The 19,787-nt window shown below is 40.0% G+C and overlaps 1 protein-coding gene across 7 annotated transcripts in view; it reads right to left on the bottom strand.

Annotated features, from left to right (window-relative positions):
* Window positions 1-19,787, bottom strand: part of SPECC1L (sperm antigen with calponin homology and coiled-coil domains 1 like) — a 122,714-nt gene that overhangs the window by 21,757 nt on the left and 81,170 nt on the right. For all 7 annotated transcript variants that reach the window (XM_027088799.1, XM_027088800.1, XM_027088803.1 and 4 more), the window contains 2 exons: window positions 17,924-18,080; window positions 15,702-15,804 (listed from right to left, as the gene is read on the bottom strand). In XM_027088799.1, the coding sequence (XP_026944600.1) occupies window positions 15,702-15,804; window positions 17,924-18,080 (260 nt within the window). The remainder of the gene's footprint in view (window positions 1-15,701; window positions 15,805-17,923; window positions 18,081-19,787) is intronic.

Genomic DNA, 19,787 nt, shown 5'->3' with positions numbered 1-19,787 from the left:
CAATTGTACATAAACTTTTCCAGAAAAATAAAGAAGAGAGACTTCTTACCAACTCATTCCGTGAGGTCAACATTACCCTGATACCAAATCCTGCTAAAGACATAAAGAAAACTGCAGACCAATATCCTCATAAACATAGATGCAAAAATTCTAAACAAATTTTTAACAAATTAACAAGACAGAAAAAGGATAATACATCATAACCAAGTGGAGTCTATCCCAGGAATACAGGGTTGGTTTACTACTTTTTAAAAAATAAATCACCTTAAACAACTGGAAGATCAAAGAAGTCACAAGGAAAATCAGAAAATAATTAAAGACAATTGAGGGACTTCCCTGGTGGTGCAGTGGATAAGACTCCATGCTCCCAATGCAGGGGGCCTGGGTTCGATCCCTGGTCAGGGAACTAGACCCCACATGCATGCACAACTAAGAGATCGCATGCCACAACTAAGGAGACTGTGAGCTGCAACTGAGGAGCCTGCCCGCCACAACTAAGACCCAGTGCAACTAAATAAATTAATTAATTAAAATACTCAGTTAAAAAAAAAAAGGAAACTCTGGCCCCCAGATTAGATTAAAAAAAAAAAGACGAAAATTAAAACACAACATACTAAAACTAAAACTTATGGGACACAGCAAAAGCAGTGTTGGGGGGAAATTTATAGCTATAAACTCTTAAATGTTCAGAAATAAGAAAGAACTCAAATCAACAAACTAACTACCTTTACATTGTAAGGAACTAGAAAAAGAACAAATTAAACCCAAAAGCTAACAGAAGGAAGGAAATAATAAAGGTTAGAACAGAGATAAACAAAATAAAGAGTAGAAAACAGAAAAATCAGTAAATCCAAAAGTTGGTTCTTTGAAAAGATGAACAAAATTGATAAACTTTTAGCTAGAAAGACTAAGAAAAGGAGAGAAAACTCAAATTACTAACATGAGAAAGTAGGCGCATTACTACTGATTCTACAAAAGTAAAAAGGATTATAAGAGAGTACTATGAATAACTGTTCACCAGTAAATTGGATAACCCAGATGAAATAGACAAACTCCTAGAAACACAAAACCTATTAAGACTGAATTATGAAGGAATAGGAAATATGAACAGACCTTTAACTAGTAAGAAGATTGAATCAGTAATCAAAAACCCCCCAACAAAAAAAGCCCTGGAATGGATGGCTTCACGGGTGAATTCTACCAAACATTTAAAGAAGAAATAACACCAATCCTCCTCAAAACTTTTCCAAAAATTGAAGAGGAGGAAACACTTCCTAACTCATTCTATGGGGCCAACACTACTCTGATACCAAAGCCAGACAGAGACACTGTAAGAAAACAAAACTACAGAGAAATATCCCTTATGAACAATGATGTAAAAATCCTCAACAAAATACTAGCAAACCAAATTCAGTAGCATATAAAAGGATCATACGCCATGACCAAGTGGGATTTATTTTTGGAATTCAAGGATAGTTCAACACATGAAAATCAATGAATGAAATATACCACATGGACAGAATGAAGGAAAAAAAACACATGATCATCTCAATTGATGCAGAAATGGCATTTGACAAAATCTGGCATCTAATCCTGACTAAAAAACAAAAACAAACAAAAAAACCTCTCAGCAACCGAGGAATAGAAGGGAGCTTTCTCAACCTGATTAAGGCCATCAACAAAACCTGGAGCTAATGGTACACTTAATGGTAAAAGCCTGAATGCCTTCCCCCTAAGATAGGTATCAACAAACTATGACCCTCTTGCCTATTTTGACTAAAATATAGGCACGCCTATTTATTTATGTGTTGACTTATGGCTAATTTCAAGGTACAATGGCAGAGTTGAATAGTTGCAACAGAGACCTATGACCCACAGAGTCTAAAATATTTACCACTAGGCCTTTAAGTAAAACTCTACTGACCCCTGCCCTAAGACCAGTAACAAGACAGGGATATCTGCTTCTATTCAATATTGTACTGTAGTTTCTAGCCAGTACAATAAGGAAAGAAAAAGGAATAAAAGGCATCTAGATTATAAAGGAAGAATTAAAACTGTCTTTAGTCGCAGATGGCAAAATTGTCTATGTAGAAAATATGATGGAATTCATATTTTTTCCATTTTTCATAAGTACTAGTTACCTAGTGCATATAACCCAGAAAGCCTCCTGTGACCTCCTAAAGGTTAACCATTATTGTGACACATATTAGACTAATCTTGCCAACTTCTGGGGTTTCAAGCAACCCAAGATTGTTAACAACCTCATACATATCTTTTGATGAATGCACGTACACACTTTGGTTGAGATATACCTGAGAGTGAAACTGCTTGCTCATATGATATATGAATATTCAACTTCAGCAGATACTTCCAAATAGTTCTCCAAAATGGCTGGAACATTTTCCAACCCCATCAGCAATGTCTAAGTGTTTTTATTCTGCTTCTTTCCCAACACTAGGCATTATCAGCTTTTTGAATTAGGCATTCTGTGTCTAATCTGCTGTAGCATCACCTCATTGTGGTTTTAATTTGTATTTCCCTGATGATTAATGACGCTGGGCATTTTTTCAGCTGTTTATTACCAGCCATTGGATATCCTTTTTTATGAAGTGCTTGTGAAGTCTTCCTATTGGGTAGTACAAGTCCTCCAGTTTTGTTTTCCAAGACTGCCCGGGCTATCTATCCAAGTGGGTTTCCATATAAATGTTAATCAGCTGGTCAATTTCCATTAAAAAAATAAAGAAAACCCTGCTGATATTCTGATTGGAATTACATTTACGTTACAGATTATCTGCTCTTCCAATCAATGAACTTATTAGCACATCATGCCATTTACTTAGGTCTTCTTTAACTTCTTACAATGATATTTTATATTCTTCTGTTCTATACATCTTGCATTAGATTCATTCCTATGTACTTGAATTTTAAAATGCTAATAAAAATGAAATCTTTAAAAAATTTTTGTTTCTTATGTTTTTATCTGCATCTTTGTTAGATTTTCTATATCACAATTGTGTCTGTAAATAAACAGTTTTATATCTTTCTTTCCAATCACTATACTTTTTCTTTTTCTGCCTTACTGCCCTAGCTAGGACTTTCAATACAACATTGAAGAGAAGTGAGAGCAGTCTTCTTGCTTTCCTCATCTCTGGCAGAAAGCTCTTGATGTCACAATTAAGATTGATGTCTTGTCTACTATTTTTTTCTAGATACCTTTTATCAGACTAAGGAAAGCAGCTTCTATTCCTAATTTGTTAGAAATTTGTTCCTTTAAAAAAAAATTAAACAGTGAAACAGCTGAATTTTATCAAATGCTTTTTCTGCATCTACTGATCATATCTATCCTTTCATTTTGAGAACTTACTCTGAAGGATTTTAATTCTTTGAAATATTTTGAGACTTGCTACATAAGGCTCAGGATATGGCCCATTTTGATCAACATTCTGTGGCCAACTGGAAGGAATGGGCAATCTGCAGTTGTCTGGCGTAGCATTTTATAGCTGTCAGTCAGGACAAATTGGTTAACTGTGTTACTCCAATCTTCTATAGCTTTACTAAATTTCTGTTTGCTTCTTCTACTAGTTACTGAGAGAGGTGTGTTAAAACCTCCAAATATGACTGAGAGACTGTCTTTTTCTCCTTTCAGTTCTGTCAGTTTTGCTTTATGTTCTTTAGGGCTATGTTATCAGGTGCATATGAGTTTAGGATATAAGTGCCCGTGAAATCTTCTTACTGGGCAATGTAAGTCTTCCCACTCTGTTTCCCAAGACTGCCTTGACTACTGCAGTTGTTGCTATTTTTGTTTTGATCCTTTTATCATAATGAAGTGCCATCTTTATCTTTAGTAATACTTCCTTTTTTTTTTTTTTTTTTTTTTAGTAATACTTCCTTTTTTAAAAAAAATTAATTAGGGCTTCCCTGGTGGCATAGTGGTTGACAGTCCGCCTGCCAATGCAGGGGACGTGGGTTTGTGCCCTGGTCTGGGAAGATCCCACATGCTGCAGAGCGGCTGGGCCCGTGAGCCATGGCCGCTAAGCCTGCGTGTCCGGAGCCTGTGCTCCGCAGTGGGAGAGGCCGCAATGGTGAGAGGCCCGCGTGCCACCAAAAAAAAAAAAAAATTTAATTAATTTATTTACTTTTGGCTGCGTTGGGTCTTTGTTGCTGCACATGGGCTTTCTCTAGTTGCAGCGAGCAGGAGCTACTCTCTTCGTTGCGGTGCATGGCTTCTCATTGCGGTGGCTTCTCTTGTTGCGGAGCATGGGATCTAGGTGCACAGGCTTCAGTAGTTGTAGCATGCGGGCTCAGTAGTTGTGGCTGGCAGGCTCAAGAGTGCAGGCTCAGTAGTTGTGGTGCACAGGCTTAGTTGCTCCGTGGCATGTGGGACCTTCCCGGACCAGGGCTCAAACCCATGTCTGCTGCATTGGCAGGCGGATTCTTAACCACTGCACCACCTGGGAAATCCCTAGTAATATTTCTTTCTGTGACAAGTACTTTGTCTGATGTTAGTATAGATCTCCCAACTTTTGATTAGTGCTTGCATAGTACCTTTCCCATTCTTTTATCTTCTTCAGTCTTTCCAGTTAAAGGATGATTCTTATATGTAAAACAGCATTGGGTTTGTTTTTTATAGTCTGAAAATCTTGGTCTTTTAACTGTAATACTCAGTCCATGTATGTATAATGCAATTGTAATATACTTGGGTTTAAATTTACTTCTGTACCCTTATGCTTTGTTCCTTTTCTCTCCTTTCCTGCCTTCTTTTGGATTAATTATTTATTATTACTCCATTTCCCCCCATTAGCCTCTTAATTTTCCATTTTTTATTATTGTTTTAGTTGTTACCAATATATAATTTCTAGCAGTCACATTGAAACAGTAAAAAGACATAATATTAATATATTTTAATCAATCTAATATATTAAAATATGATCATTTCAATATGTATCAATATTTTTAAATGGGTTGTTTTACATCCTTTTTTCCCCATACTAAGCCTTCAAAATCTGATGTGTGTTTTATAATCACAGCACATCTCAATTTGGACTGGCCACATTTGAAGTGCTCGATAATCACATGCAGCCAATGGCCACTGTATCAGACAGTGCAGCCCTAGAGACTTATGGTATATGACCCTTAACTCACTAATATCTACCATAAATTCAGAATTTTATAACTTTCTGGACAATACAAGGACTTTACAACATGTTAATGACATTTACTTTTCTACCAACCTCTTGAGCCATTTTTGTTTTATATTTTAAACCTAAATACATCGTTAAACAAGACATTTTTATTATACTGCAGAGTCAATATTCATTTATATTTACCCATATAGTTATTTCTCCCATTGCTCTTTATTCCTTCCTATAATTTTGTTTCCCTATGGGATTATTTTCTTTTTGCTGAAAGAATTTCCTTTTTTCTTTCAGAGTGGGACTGTTGGTGATAAATTATGTTTTTGTCCATCTATGGAGAAGTTGCCAGTCTTATCAGTCTCTTCTGAAGCTAATACATTTTCTATTTTATGATTTTTCTCATTGACTTTCATTTTTGGCAGTTTTAGTAGGACACTCCTGTCCTTCCCTCTCCTCCTAGGACTCCAACTACACATGTGTTAAATCTTCTACTGTGTCCCACATCTATGACACCTTCTTACGTATTTTTCAACCTTTCATCTCTCAGTTTCACTGTGGATATTTTTAACTGATCAACCCTACAATTCACAAATTTGTATTGTATCTAGTGTGCTGTTAAATGCATGTATTGGAATTCCTAATTTCAGCTATTGTATTTTTTTAATTCTAAAATTTCCATCTGATTCTATTTTATAGATTCCATTTCTCTGGTAAAATTTTCTTTTTCTTCATCTATTTTCTTGAACACACATTAATCAGTTATTTTAAAGGCCTAATCTAAGTATCTGGATCACCTGAAGCTTTTCCCTATATTACTTATTATTTCCCTTGATTTTCAGTCATTTGATCATGTTTACTGGCACGACGTATTTCTGATGGACTGCGAGACACTGGGTATCAGAATATAAGGGGCTGGATGGTGCCATCGCCCTGCAGAAAGGTTTTAAGTTTCTTCCGGCAGCTGAAGACCTCGATGTAGCAGGTGAAAGTTCTGATGCTGAATTTCAAGCTGGCCTTTTCCAGTCAACCTTTATCTGTAAGGCACTGTTCTTTTGAGGGCTCTACTGAACTCCCAGGACGTTTGCCAGGGTCACTCCTCCTTGGCTGGTCTTGAACTCTTGGTTTTTATCTTCCTGGTACCAGGAGAACAAAAGCTGTGCTGAATTATCTATCCTCTCAGCAGCAGATTTCTGCTGAAGTTCTCCAGGTCCACCTCCACGCATCTTATCATGCGACAAATACCTTGAGGACAAGAGCTAAGTCAAATGTTAAGTTCACTGCTCTGAGACTGTCTTCTCCCTGGGCTTTAGGACCCTCAAATCTCTGTTGCCTTAGTAGCTCCAAATTCAGATTTTAGTTTCCCTCCTCAGTGACTCTGAAACAAGCTCTGGACCACTGCTTTCCGTTTGGTCTCTGACCCATGCCAGGAGCTGGCAAATGCTCCAAGGGTTGAAAAAGGCAGTGCAAACAGAAGCTCAACTCAGTGTGATGTCTTTCTCCCTGCAATCTTGGCTCCTGCCAAATTTGTCCCAGCTGCCTTCATTAGTCCCCAGTGCCTTCACAGACATATATATATATACATATATATATATTTGCATTTTAAACAAAATAGTTCTCAGCAGAGTTTGATCTGATAACCTGTCATAACCATACACAGAAGTCCATATTGAGTTTTAATTACTAATGCATATTTCACTGACTAGTCCACAAGCTTCCAGAAACAGGAACTACCTTCCTATTTCCTGATTTCTGCTTCAATGCCCAGCACACTACCTGGCACAGAGCTTAGTATGTATTTGATAAGTTAATTTCTATATTAGGAAATATTGCTAGAAAGCAAGTAAAGCATAGCACATAAAAACATCACTTTTAAACCATTCAAGTCCATCAATTCTTCTGATTCCATTAACGTCCACTAAGAAATGTACAATCTTTCCTTCTTTGGCCCAAGCACTAATGAGCAAATCCCTCAATAAAACTGTGCATTCTTAATGTTTATTTGAGATTACATTACCTCAGGCAGTACTAAAAGCTTTTGCCCATTTATTAAAACTATTTTGTACTAGATTAAGTGATTTCATTATCCTTTGGATTAACTAATCCATCTCTAGGCCTGGTATTTTATCAGAAAACAATGAGATTTCAAAGTAAAGCTCTCTTAAATTAACCTTTAGAGGCTCCTTGATTGTATTCAATTAGGTTTTCCCAGAACAAGAAAACAACAGTACAACAGAAGCTGTTAAATATAAAATCTAGAACCAAAGAAAAGTATACTGAAAGTACGAGCTATTTTCCTTATTACCTGGTTAGTCTCATACCATTACATTGTTAATCCCTAAAGCAACAGTCAAAGAACTGGAGTAGTAGCTGCCTCTGGGAACCAGAATTTACAGAGGTGACGGTATAGGGCAGCGGAGCATCACTTCTCTCCATAAGCACCAAAGAACTATTAGAGGTACCTATATATTTAAATTAATTTAAAAACACAATTGTAGGGCTTCCCTGGTGGCTCAGTGGTTAAGAATCCGCCTGCCAATGCAGGGGACATGGATTCGAGCCCTGGTCTGGGAAGATCCCACATGCTGCGGAGCAACTAAGCCCACACGCCACAACTACTGAGCCTGTGCTCTAGAGCCCGTGAGCCACAACTACTGAGCCCGCGTGCCACAACTACTCAAGCCCGTGCACTTAGAGCCTGTGCTCTGCAACAAGAGAAGCCACAACAATGAGAAGCCCACACACCGCAACGAAGAGTAGGCCCCACTCGCCACAACTAGAGAATGCCCGAGTGCAGCAACGAAGACCCAATGCAGCCAAAAATAGACAAATTAAAAAAAAATTTAAAAATAAAAAAACCCACAATTGTATACAAGCTGAGGCACTGATTAAAAAAGAAGAAAGACTCAATCCTTAAAGCAATAGTTCTGAAGGCTGTCTGTGATGCCACAGACTCATGGCTCAGCCTTGAGGGAGTCATTGATCCTGGTAGGGGTTCAGGCCCACATCTGTAAACCTGACAGTTAACTTAGATCGTCAAGTCCCCTTCAAAGGTAATATTCTAGTATTCTAAAACTTCAGTGAATAATTGGTGGCAGGGCGCAATTTAAAAGAGAAAAATGTATTTGTCAGATAAAAGGCCAACTCACAAGGGCTTGTTTTGTAATGGATGGTTAATGAAATTACAGTGATTAGTACAATTATTTTAGGATGACTCTTAAGAGAGTTAGCAGAAGATGATATGAGTATTAGGGAATCTATCTCTGTTGATTAGACAGTTCCTACGACATAAAGCACGTGCAGTCCCAGCACTAACGATGCATTTGGGGCCTGAGAGTGCAGAATGTGCTAAGTGTCACGTAACAGCTCCTGCTCTAGTGAGCCAGTCCAGTGTCACAGCCTGCCCTCTCCTGCTGATTGTGGGAAGTCAGAGACCAAAGACTGGTCCCACACTGCTGGCTTCAAGGAGGGGGTGCGTTCATCCATACGTACAGCTAGATAAGGAAAGGGCTCTGGCACTTCTTACGTGGCTCTTGACAAATTAAGAGCTCTATCAGATATATCTTTCAGCTTAAAAAGATTATGCATATAAAATTATGTCCAATTTTAACTCACAGACCTTGAAATAAAAGAACCAGCATTCTATCTACTTTTAAACAGCAAAACAGATACCAGTCTCACAGGAAACAAAAGCCAGACAAACAAAAAAGTCATACATAGACATCATTACAAAAGTGTCCACAGGAAGTAAGGAAGGGGGGAAACAGGTTTGTAGCACAGACTGCCCAATGTATAAAAGGGTTTTTCTTATGTATGGCTAAGCTTTCTGTTTTGCATTATATTTCCTCTTGCATTTTAAGAACTCAGTAAACAAAAAAAATTAAAATTATTAATTGAGGATCTTAAGGAATTGATTTGTGTGTTTTTTAACTTAATACAATGTACCTTAAAATCACAGAATCAGAGAATTTAAGTGGAGGGAACCAAGAGACATTAGTTAAATCATTGATTTAATGCTTGAATTACCTCAATCAACTTGGTTACTTAATTTTTAATCAACTTGCTACATGGCAAAATTCCATAATCAAGGGGGAGGTACTTTCTAATTATCTAAAATTACTCAATTTAAGGGTAATGGTCTAGGAAAATTTAAAGCTTATGTTACAAGATGACATGCAATAACATAGAAAAATAATGCTTTTAAAATCTATTAAACGCATAGCATATGCTAGAAATGTGCACCAACTGTCTCACTTAAGCTTCCATTTTACAGAGGAGGAAACTGAGGCCCAGAGAGGCTAAGTAATTTGCAAAAGGTCACACAGTAAGAGGCAGAACTGACATTCAAACCTTACCTGACACTCAAGTCCAAGGTCTTAATCACGACTCTATGTGTGATTCTCACAGCATGGTCTATGGATCAAGTGCAATGCCTGTAAAAATGCAGATTCCAGAGTCTCCCAACGCACCTCTCAAATTATAAATCTTGAGGGTTGGTTCTCAGGAATCTGCACTTTTCCCACAATCTTCACAGGTTTTTGCATACAAGCCTGTGAACCACTGTTCTAAAAATGAACCTCCAAGGTAACCCATGACATTCAACATATAGGTTCAGACAGTCATTCAGCTCTGCCATGTACAGGGCCTTCTGCTGGACGCTGGGCGGCAAAGACAGGCCCTTCTAAGGAGCTCACAGTCTAGAAAGGAAGACACACACACAAACTGACAACTTCAGTATCCTTGGGATATACCATGTGGGGTTCTGTATCACAGGGAAAATGAATTACAGACACAAAGACACCCCCCCACCAAAAAAAAACATGCCCTGATATACAGAAAGCACTCTGCCCTGGACTGGGTTCAAGTCAAGGAAGAACTGGGCCCCCGGGGCTCTGGGAGGAGGGGGTGCACATTAGGGATGAACCCTTGCGGGGGTGGAGCAGGGCAAAGGCAACATTGCACAGATGCTGACTTCGAAGCTGAAGGAGCAGACACTCCCCAGATGGAGTGGGTGAAGTGACAGGATGGGGGGGCACCAGTGGCCAAGGTGTGATTGTGGAGAAGCCGATAAGACTACACAGGGACCAGATCAACTGTAAGGGGTCTTGTTCTCCACACCAAGGATTTGAGGCTTTAACCAAACGGCAAAGGAGAAGCATCTTAAAGAGAAATAACCAGATCACAATTTCAAACCACTTTGGCAGCCAAGTAAAAGACAGCCAGGAGGGTGAGAAAATTACTTATGTCCATGCAAAGCCTTCATACGCAGTGTGCACAACAGCATCGTATGTACCGGCCACGACGACCAGACGGCGTCAGCAGATGATGGGATGACAACAGGTGGTCCACAAGGTGGAATACTGTTCAGTCGTAAAAGGAGTGACACGTGGAGAACATGCTACAACATGGGTGAACCGTGAAAACATTATGCTCAATGAAAGAGGCAGCCACAGAGGACCACACGCTGTGTAATTCCAGTGCCATGAAATGCCCAGAACAGGCACGTCTATGGAGACAGGAAGTAGATCCGTGGCTGCCTACAGCAAATGGGGAGGGACTGCTAACAGGTACAAGGTTTCTTTTCAGATTGATGAAAATTCTCTAAAACTAATTGTGGTGATGGCTGCACAACTCTGTGAAGACACTAAAATGTACATTTTTTAATGGGTGAACTGTACCTTATGTGAAGTATAGCCCAATAAAAAATGATGTTAAAGAAAAAAAAGTAAAGGGTTGGGCAATACTGATTTATGCTCAAGATTTCAGTCCTTGATCAAATTAGGAGCCACGGCATTGATGTTCTTGCCACTTGGCGAAGCTGAGAGCATCAGTTTTACCCCCACTTTCAGGTATGGAGGACTGAAGTCTTTTAGGATGGAGTTTTATGTCTGGCATCTTTCACTTAGCATAATATTTTTAAGATTCATCCACGTTGTAGCATGTATCAAAACTTCTAATCCATGAACAAAGGATCTTTCCATTTACTTAGATTTTAATTTCTTTCATAATGTTTGTAGTTTCCAGTGTACAAGCCTTGTACCCCCTTGGTTAAATTTATTTCTAAGTCTTTTATTCTTTTTTTTAATTTTTATTTTATATTGGAGTATAGTTGATTAACAATGTTGTGTTAGTTCCAGTGTAAAGTGATTCAGTTATACATATACATGCATCTATTCTTTTTCAAATTCTTTTCCCATTTAGGTTATTACAGAATATTGAGCAGGGTTCCCTGTGCTATACAGTAGGTCCTTGCTGGTTATCTATTTTAAATATAGCAGTGTTTACATGTCAATCCCAAACTCCCAGTCTATCTCTCCCTCCCACCCTTCCCCCCTGGTAACGTAGGTTTGTTTTCTAAGTCTGTGAGTCTGTTTGTGTTTTGTTAACGTAGGTTTGTTTTCTAAGTCTGTGAGTCTGTTTCTGTTTTGTAGTAAGTTCATTTGTATCATTTTTTAAGATTCCACATATAAGCGACACCATATATTTGTCTTTCTCTGACTTACTTCACTAAGTATGATAACCTCCAGGTCCATCCATGTTACTGCAAACAGCATTATTTCACTCTTTTTAATGGCTGAGTAACATGCAATTGTACATACGTACCACATCTTCTTTACCCACTCATTTGTTGATGGACACCTAGGTTGCCTCCATGTCTCAGCAACTGTAAACAGCGCTGCAATGAACACTGGGGTGCATGTATCCTTTCGAACCATGCTTTTTTCCGGATATGTTATTATTCTTGGCCGCACCTCGCAGAACACAGGATCTTAGTTCCCCCACCACGGACCAGGGATCAAACCCATGCCCCCTGCAGTGGAAGTGAGGAGTCTTAACCACTGGACCACCAGGGAATTCCCCCGGATATATTATTCTTTATGATGCTATTATAAATGGACATGTTGTCTTAATTTCATTTTCAGAGTTTCATTGCTGGTATAGAGAAATTCAACTGATTTTTATATTGACCTTGTATCCTGTAACTCCGCTGGTTTGTTTAGCAGCTCCAAAGGTTTTTATGTGAATTCTTGAAGGTTTTCTAGATAGCAATCATGTCACCTGCAAACAGACAGTTTTACTTCTTCCTTTTCAATGCCTTTTTTTCTTTCTCTTGCCCAGCTGCCCTAGCGAGAACTTCCAATAAAATGTCAATAGAAATGGTGAGAGTGGGCATCCTTTCCTGTTCCTGATCTTGCGGGGCAAGCACCTAGTCTTTTACCATTAAGTACGATGGTAGCTGTGGGTTTTCACAGATACCCTTTATCAGGTTGAGAAAGTTCCCTTCTATTCCTAGTTTGTTGAGTGTTTTTTTTTTATCATGAATGGGTTTTGAATTTTGTCAAATACTTTTTCTGCATCCACTGAGATGATTTTGTGGTTTTTGCCCTTTATTCCACAACATGGTGTATTACTTTAATTTTCATATGTTGAACCAACTTTGCATTCCTGGGATAAATCCAACTTGGTCATGGTGCACAATTCCTTTTATTTGCTGCTGGATTCTGTTTGCTCGTATATTTTATTGAGGATTTTTGCATAAGAAATATTGGTCTGTAGTTTTCTTGTGATGTCTTTTTCTGGCTTTGTTATCAGGGTAATACTGGACTCACAGAATGAATTAGGAAATGTTCTCTATTCTATTTTTGGAAGAGTTTGAGAAAGACTGCTGTTAATTCTTCTTTTAAACGTTTGGTAGAATTTACCAGTGAAGCCATCAGGCCCTGGGCTTTTCTTTGTTGAAAGTTTTTTGATCACTAATTCTGTTTCTTTAGTTGCTATACGTCTACTCAGATTTTCTTTCTTTCTTTTTTTAAAATATATATATATATTTTGATGTGGACCATTTTTAAAGTCTTTATTGAATTTTTTGGTTACAATATTGCTTCTGTTTTATGTTTTGTTTTTTTGGTGGCGAGGCATATGGGATCTTAGCTCCCTGATCAGGGATCGAAACCGTACCCCCTGCGCTGGAAGGTGAAGTCTTTAACCACTGGACCACCAGGGAAGTCCCAGATTTTCTTTCTTCTTGAGTTAATTTTTTAAAATTAATTAATTAATATTTTTGGCTGTATTGGGTCTTCGTTGCTGCGCACGTGCTTTCTCTAGTTGCGGCAAGTGGGGGCTACCTTGGTTGTGGTGCGCCGGTTTCTCATTTCAGTGGCTTCTCTCATTGCGGAGCACGGGCTCTAGGCACGCGGGCTTCAGTAGTTGCGGCGCGTGGGCTCAGTAGTTGTGGTGCATGGGCTCAGTAGTTGTGGCGCACGGGCTTAGTTGCTCCACGGCACATGGGATCTTCCGGACCAGGGCTCGAACCCGTGTCCCCTGCATTGGCACGCGGATTCTTAACTACTGTGCCACCGGGCAGGTCCTTGAGTTAATTTTTATAGTTTGTGTATTTTGAGGTATTTGTCAAATTCATCTACGTTAAACAATTTGTTGGTATACTGTTCACAGTATTCCCTTTTAATCCCTTTCATTTCTCTAAGGTCATTAGTAATGTCCTCTCCTTTATTCCTGATTCTAGTAATTTTAGTCTCCTCTTTTTTTTTTCCTTTGTCAATCTAGGTAAAGATCTGTAGATTTGCTGATCTTTTCAAAGAACAAACTTCTGGTGTCACTGATGTTCTCTACTGATTCTACTATCTCCTTTATTTCTGCTCTGACCTTTATTACTTCCTTCCTCTGACTGCTTTAGGCTTAGTCTGCTCTTCTTTTTCTACTTTCTTCAGGTTGACGGTTAGATCATTGATTTGAGATTTTTCTTCTCCTTCTTCTTCTTTTTTTTTTATCTTTTGGCCACACCGCATAGCATGTGGGATCTTAGTACCCCGACCAGGGATCAAACCCACACCCCCTGCATTGGAAGAGCGGGGTCTTAACCACTGGACCGTGAGGGAAGTCCTGAGATTCTTCTTCTTTATAAAGATAGGTGTTCACAGCTATAAATTTCCCTGAGAGCTGCTTTTCAGCACCTCCCATAGTTTTGTTATGTTATGTTGTGAATTTTCCTTCAGTTATTAATTTCTAATTTCACTCCATTGTGATCAGAAAAGATACTTTGTGCAATTTCAATCTTTTAAAATTGATGAAGATTTGTTTTATTACTCAACATACAGCCTATCCTGAATGTTCTACGTGCACCTGAGAAGAATACATACTTTGCTGTTGTTGGATAGAGTGTTCAACAGATGTCTCACAGGTCTAATTAGTATATAGTTCATGTATATAGTATATGGTTCAAATCTTCTATGTCCTTGCTAGGTTTTTCTATCTAGCTATATCCCTATCATTTACTTTTTTTTTTTTTTTTTTTTTGGCCTAAGCAATTATTTTATAAGTGTACAGTTCAGTGGCATTAAGTACATTCACATGGTTGTATAACCATCACCAGAATCCATTTCCAGAACTTTCTTCATCTTGCAAACTGTAACTCTGTACCCTTTAAACAATAAATCCCCATTACCCCCTGCCCCCAGCCCCTGGCAACCACCATTCTACTTTCAGTCTTGATGAATGTGACTATTCTACGGAGTTCACATAAGTGGAATCCTAAAATATTTGTACTTCTGTGTATGGCCCATTTCATTTAGCATAATGTCATGGAAGCAACCTAAATGTCCATCAACAGACGAATGGATAACGATGCGGTACATATATATGATAGAATACTACTCAGCCATAAAAAAGAATGAAATAATGCTATTTGCAGCAACATGGACATAGAGATTATCATATTAAGTGAAGTACGTCAGAGACAAGTATCATATGATATCACTTATGTGTGGAATCTAAAAAAATGATACAAATGAACTTATTTACAAAACAGAAACAGACTCATAGACAGAAAAACAAACTTACTGTTACCAGAGGGGATACTGTCTGTGTGTGTGTGTTGCGGGGGGGATAAATTAGGAGTTTGGGATTAGCAGTTACTAACTACTATATATAAAATAGATAAACAACAAGGTCCTGCTACATAGCAAGGGGAACCATATTCAATGTCTCGTAGTGACCTATAATAGAAAAGAATCTGAAAAAGAATAGAAATGTATTTATGTATAAATGAATCACTTTGTTATATACCTGAAACTAACACATCATAAATTAACTACACTTCAGTTTTTAAAAAAAGGTTAATAAAAAAAAGAGAGAGAGACTGACAGGGCAAGAAAGGAGAGGCTATAAAACAGTCCAGATGTGAAATGACAGGGCACAAAGACAGCCCAGTGGGAAGGGGAAAAAGCTAAGAGAAAACTTTAAACATATCAATGATAAGTAAAATCTTAATTTAAAGTAAAATAAATATATTTTCACTCTTAGTCCAGATGAGGCCTTAACAAAAGCAACTAACTGGGACTTAAATGATAAAGTGCTACAACAGCTGAACAAGAGTACTGTAAAGGTTAGCTACTCTGGAAAGGTAGGAAACTTATTTCATCCAAGGGATACTCTGCCACGTTCAGGGTAGACTTGGAACCCAGTGCAGGACTCGTCACTGCTCAGGTGAGCTGCGCCGTCAACACCTGGCGTGGCAGCTGCTCCCCTGGGACAAAAGAACCACGGGGCTACCTGATAGCCTTCGGTTTTCTTCTGACACCACTTCAGCAAGGCGTTCCTCTTGGATCCTCCATATTCTCTCGCCAATGCCGAGAGAGGGTCCTTCCTTTCTTCCCTGATAAGTGAAAATAAGGAACCCAAGTTGAAATATTTCTTATTTGAGCACCCTTCTAAACCAGAAATTCAAGACAACAGAACATTTGAACAGAACAAACGCACACTCAGAGGCATCCAATGGCAAGATGTACCTTCACCCGTTGGATTTTTCCTGTCAGTTTTTATGGGTCCCACAGACCCACCACCATCAGGGGGCTCTGCCATCTGTAGGGGGCTCTGCCATCTCTAGGGGGCTCTACTCATTACCCACATGGAAACTGGCAAAGATTCAGCACCACTGCATCTTGGGTTCCTCATTTTCACTTAGGGAAGAAAGGCCATGTGCATGTGCTGGGCAGGGTGCAGTGAGCAACACAGAGACCCTGCCTCTCAAGGAACTTCAGTTTATTACAGGACAGACCAACTACAGAAGCTTGGCGGGGGGGAATCAATGGCTATACCTTACTCATTTCTTAAAATTATATGGAGGGTACTTTAGGGCACTGTCAACTGCCTTGGAGGCAGAATAAATATCCTGCCCCAGACCAGACACTGAATCAAAAAAGATTTTGTGATCACCCTGGCGATGGAGCAGGGGAGGCATACAACCCACTCCTCCAGTACCCAATCCTTCCTTCCAGAAACTATTCTAGAAGCAGAACAGAATACCAAGGAGCACTCTGTAAAACAACCTGTTCCTTGACAAGCAGCACACTCTTAAAAGCCTGGTCTAATTTTTAGTGATGACTGCACAAGTGGAGATTCTAGCCCTACGACCCATACACGTAACAGTCCAGTAACTGTCCTAGAGGTTATGATGTTACAGGTGGCTTACTATTATTCTGTCCATATTCATCCTACAAAGTATGGTAGGAAATCAAAGAGCACACATGTAGAACTGAAGCTTTTCCAAGTGAGAGGTGCACTGAAATAGCACCAATTTTTACTTAGAACCAAAAGTAAAATATGAAAATATTTCAACTTGCAGTTAGACTGCTGTCTTGAAGAAATATACTTTTATGTTCGTGTACCTGCCCACCGATTGCTGCCCTGATTTAAAGGGTTCAAAGAAGTTTGTTATAACACCACTGATCACAGGAAATGAGAATGAAGATAAAGGTGAGATATGTGAATGAAAACAAAAGGGCAAGCCAAAAGAAAAATAAAAACCTCTATTATGCTCAAAATAAAACTACTACAATCACTTGTGAAAGGTTTCCTCTAGTTCACACAGGCCATTTTGTTATAGAAACAGCTTAAAAAGCATCAAAGACGAGTAAAGTCTATGGGCACAATGAGAAGCTGCAGCAAAGAGCCTCCTAGAGCAGAGGGTGCTCTCCTGTAACATCTTCACTGTAAGATAAGGAAGCTAAGGCCAGGAGACACCTTGTGGAGGCTCACAACTTCTAAGTGGGGCACCAGGAAGAGTGGGGGCCCTGCCCACCGGTGCGGACAGTGCTCCCCCGGGCTTGGCCAGGGCAGCATGAGCTGCACTCTCCACTGCACCCGACCTGCCTGACCCGCACTGAGTACGGGACCACTCTTCTAAGAGGTCGGTCCCCGAGAGGCTGGGTTTTATAAGTGAGCATATAATTTGAGTTTGAGACACCAAATATCCCACTTTTACTCAAACTTGTAAGTCAGTGTACGGTAAAGTTCTGAAACCCACTTCCATCCCTCCTTCAGTTCGTGTTCAGCCTTCCTGCATACTCACTGGAGTCACTGACCCTGCCAGTAACGCTCACCTTCCTCCCGGTCCACCACCCTCAAGGCCTCGCTCGAGTTCCCCTCTTCCAGCCTCCCCAACACTCCATCCACACCCCGTTTTCACTAAACTTACTTTTGTACTCAGCTGTTCTCTACTTGAAAAAACCAAAACCAAAAAACCCCACAAAAAACAAAAACACCAGCTGCTTGGGGAAAATAATTATCTCTTTTACTTTGCTTTACTTTTTCACTTTCATATCATCTTTCCCAATTCTAGGCATAGAAGACTAGATCAGAAAACACTAAATAACACATAACGAATGAAAATACATCAGTGCTCGAATGCCGTTACTTTATAACCTGATCATTTAATTTCAAAAGGCCAGGAACGGCAGGCATGAAATGCACCAATACTAACTACTGTCCTCTACCTTATCCGGCTTCGAGTGGTGGGGGTCACGGAGGCCGTGGGGGAGGAGGACAGGGACAGCTGTGGCGACGTGGCACCAATGGCCATGAGCGAGGCAGGAGACGCGCCCTCAGGTGCAGAGACATCTCGCTTCATCTCTTCACTGCTTCGTCTGGACACTGAGTGTAAGAAACAGCCATTATGCAATTTATAGCAAAAACATTTTAAGCTGAGTTCTTGAGACATCTTCTTCAGCAGGTCCCCAAAAGAGCAGAAATTATCATACAGGAGGAAAAACTAACATTCTCTTTAACTTACTGATAACTTGAAAGGATTTTTTTTTTTTGCCATTTTAAAAAACTGTAGGGGGCTTCTCTGGTGGTGCAGTGGTTGAGAATCTGCCTGCCAATGCAGAGGACACGCGTTCGAGCCCTGGTCTGGGAAGATCCCACATGCCGCGGAGCAACTAGGCCTGTGAGCCACTACTGAGCCTACGCATCTGGAGCCTGTGCTCTGCAACAAGAGAGGCCGCGATAGTGAGAGGCCCGTGCACCGCAATGAAGAGTGGGCCCCGCTTGCCACAACTAGAGAAAGCCCTCGCACAGAAACCAAGACCCAACACAGCCAAAAATAAAAATAAATTAAAACAAACAAAACAAAAAAAACTGTGAAAAAGGTACAGTTGTTGAAATATGCACAGAAGCCCATATTCCCTGAAGGCAAGGAGTGTGTCTCATCCACCCTTAACACTCAAAGCACCCACCTGGCCCACAGTGAGTCCCCCGCAAACCTGCGTTCAACTACAAACATGACCAAAGCCAAAGGCTAACTAAAGCAACATTCACTCTCAACCAAAATCAACACAACCCTTCTGAATGTGGCCAAAAACACTGCTGAAGAGACAGAAAGGAAAGATGCTTTGTTACAGGGCCACACTTAATTCTGGGTCAAGATTTTTTTTTTTTTTTTGGCTGCCTTGGGTCTTCATTGCTGCGCGTGGGCTCTCTCTAGTTGTGGTGAGCGGGGACTACTCTTTGTTGTGGTGCACGGGCTTCTCATTGCAACGGCTTCTCTTGTTGCAGAGCAAGGGCTCTAGGCATGCGGGCTTCAGTAGTTGAGGCGCATGGGCTTAGTTGCTCCACGGCATGTGGGATCTTCCCGGAACAGGGATCGAACCCATGTCCCCTGCATTAGCAGGCAGATTCTTAACCATTGCGCCACCAGGGAAGTCCCAAGCCACGTTTTAAAAAACATGAATCAACAAAACAGAAAAGCAAAAGGTGTCGTGTCAAGTCAACTACCGAGAGATAAGAACAATCAGGAAAGTCCTATTTTGAAAGCGTAAGGCACTATGCCTTGTTGGAATTACGAAAGTCCTGAGAACTGGGAGGTGGAAGCAGCCATTGCAGCCCTTGAAAACGGAGCCACAACAGAAGCGGCTTTCTGGCCACGATGACGTGAGATGCGAGACTAGGCTCCTGACCTCAGAGTCTCTCACCTCAGATGATGCTGGAAGCGAGGGAGCCATTACTGCATCATCCCGGGCTGGCTGTAATGCAATCATGCCAAACACCAGTAATTTCCCCCGGATGACTGGAACTGCACTCTTTCATTGGCTAAACTTCTCCTGATGATTTTAGGATGGCCACAGCAGACTATAACTCGGCAAAAGCTAAGAGGTGTGTTTAAAGATCGAGAGGAGACATGCTTTCTCCTATTACAAGATCTTATCAGAATGATCCACTTGCATATTTGACATAATTTTATAATTATTCTGCCTTTTCCTTTCAATGTCAGATCTCTGTATGCCTTAAATCGGCAGTTTCTTTTAAGTGGTATGCTAGGAAATTGGATGAGAACACCTTTGATAATTTTATATCAAACAG

The sequence above is a fragment of the Aethalodelphis obliquidens genome, unplaced genomic scaffold (assembly GCF_003676395.1).
Source record: "Aethalodelphis obliquidens isolate GAN/ISIS:26980383/991018 unplaced genomic scaffold, ASM367639v1 scaffold63, whole genome shotgun sequence".
Classification (NCBI taxonomy): domain Eukaryota; kingdom Metazoa; phylum Chordata; class Mammalia; order Artiodactyla; family Delphinidae; genus Aethalodelphis; species Aethalodelphis obliquidens.
The sequence above is the reverse complement of the archived record's forward strand: the minus strand, read 5'-3'. Positions and strand labels throughout refer to the sequence as shown.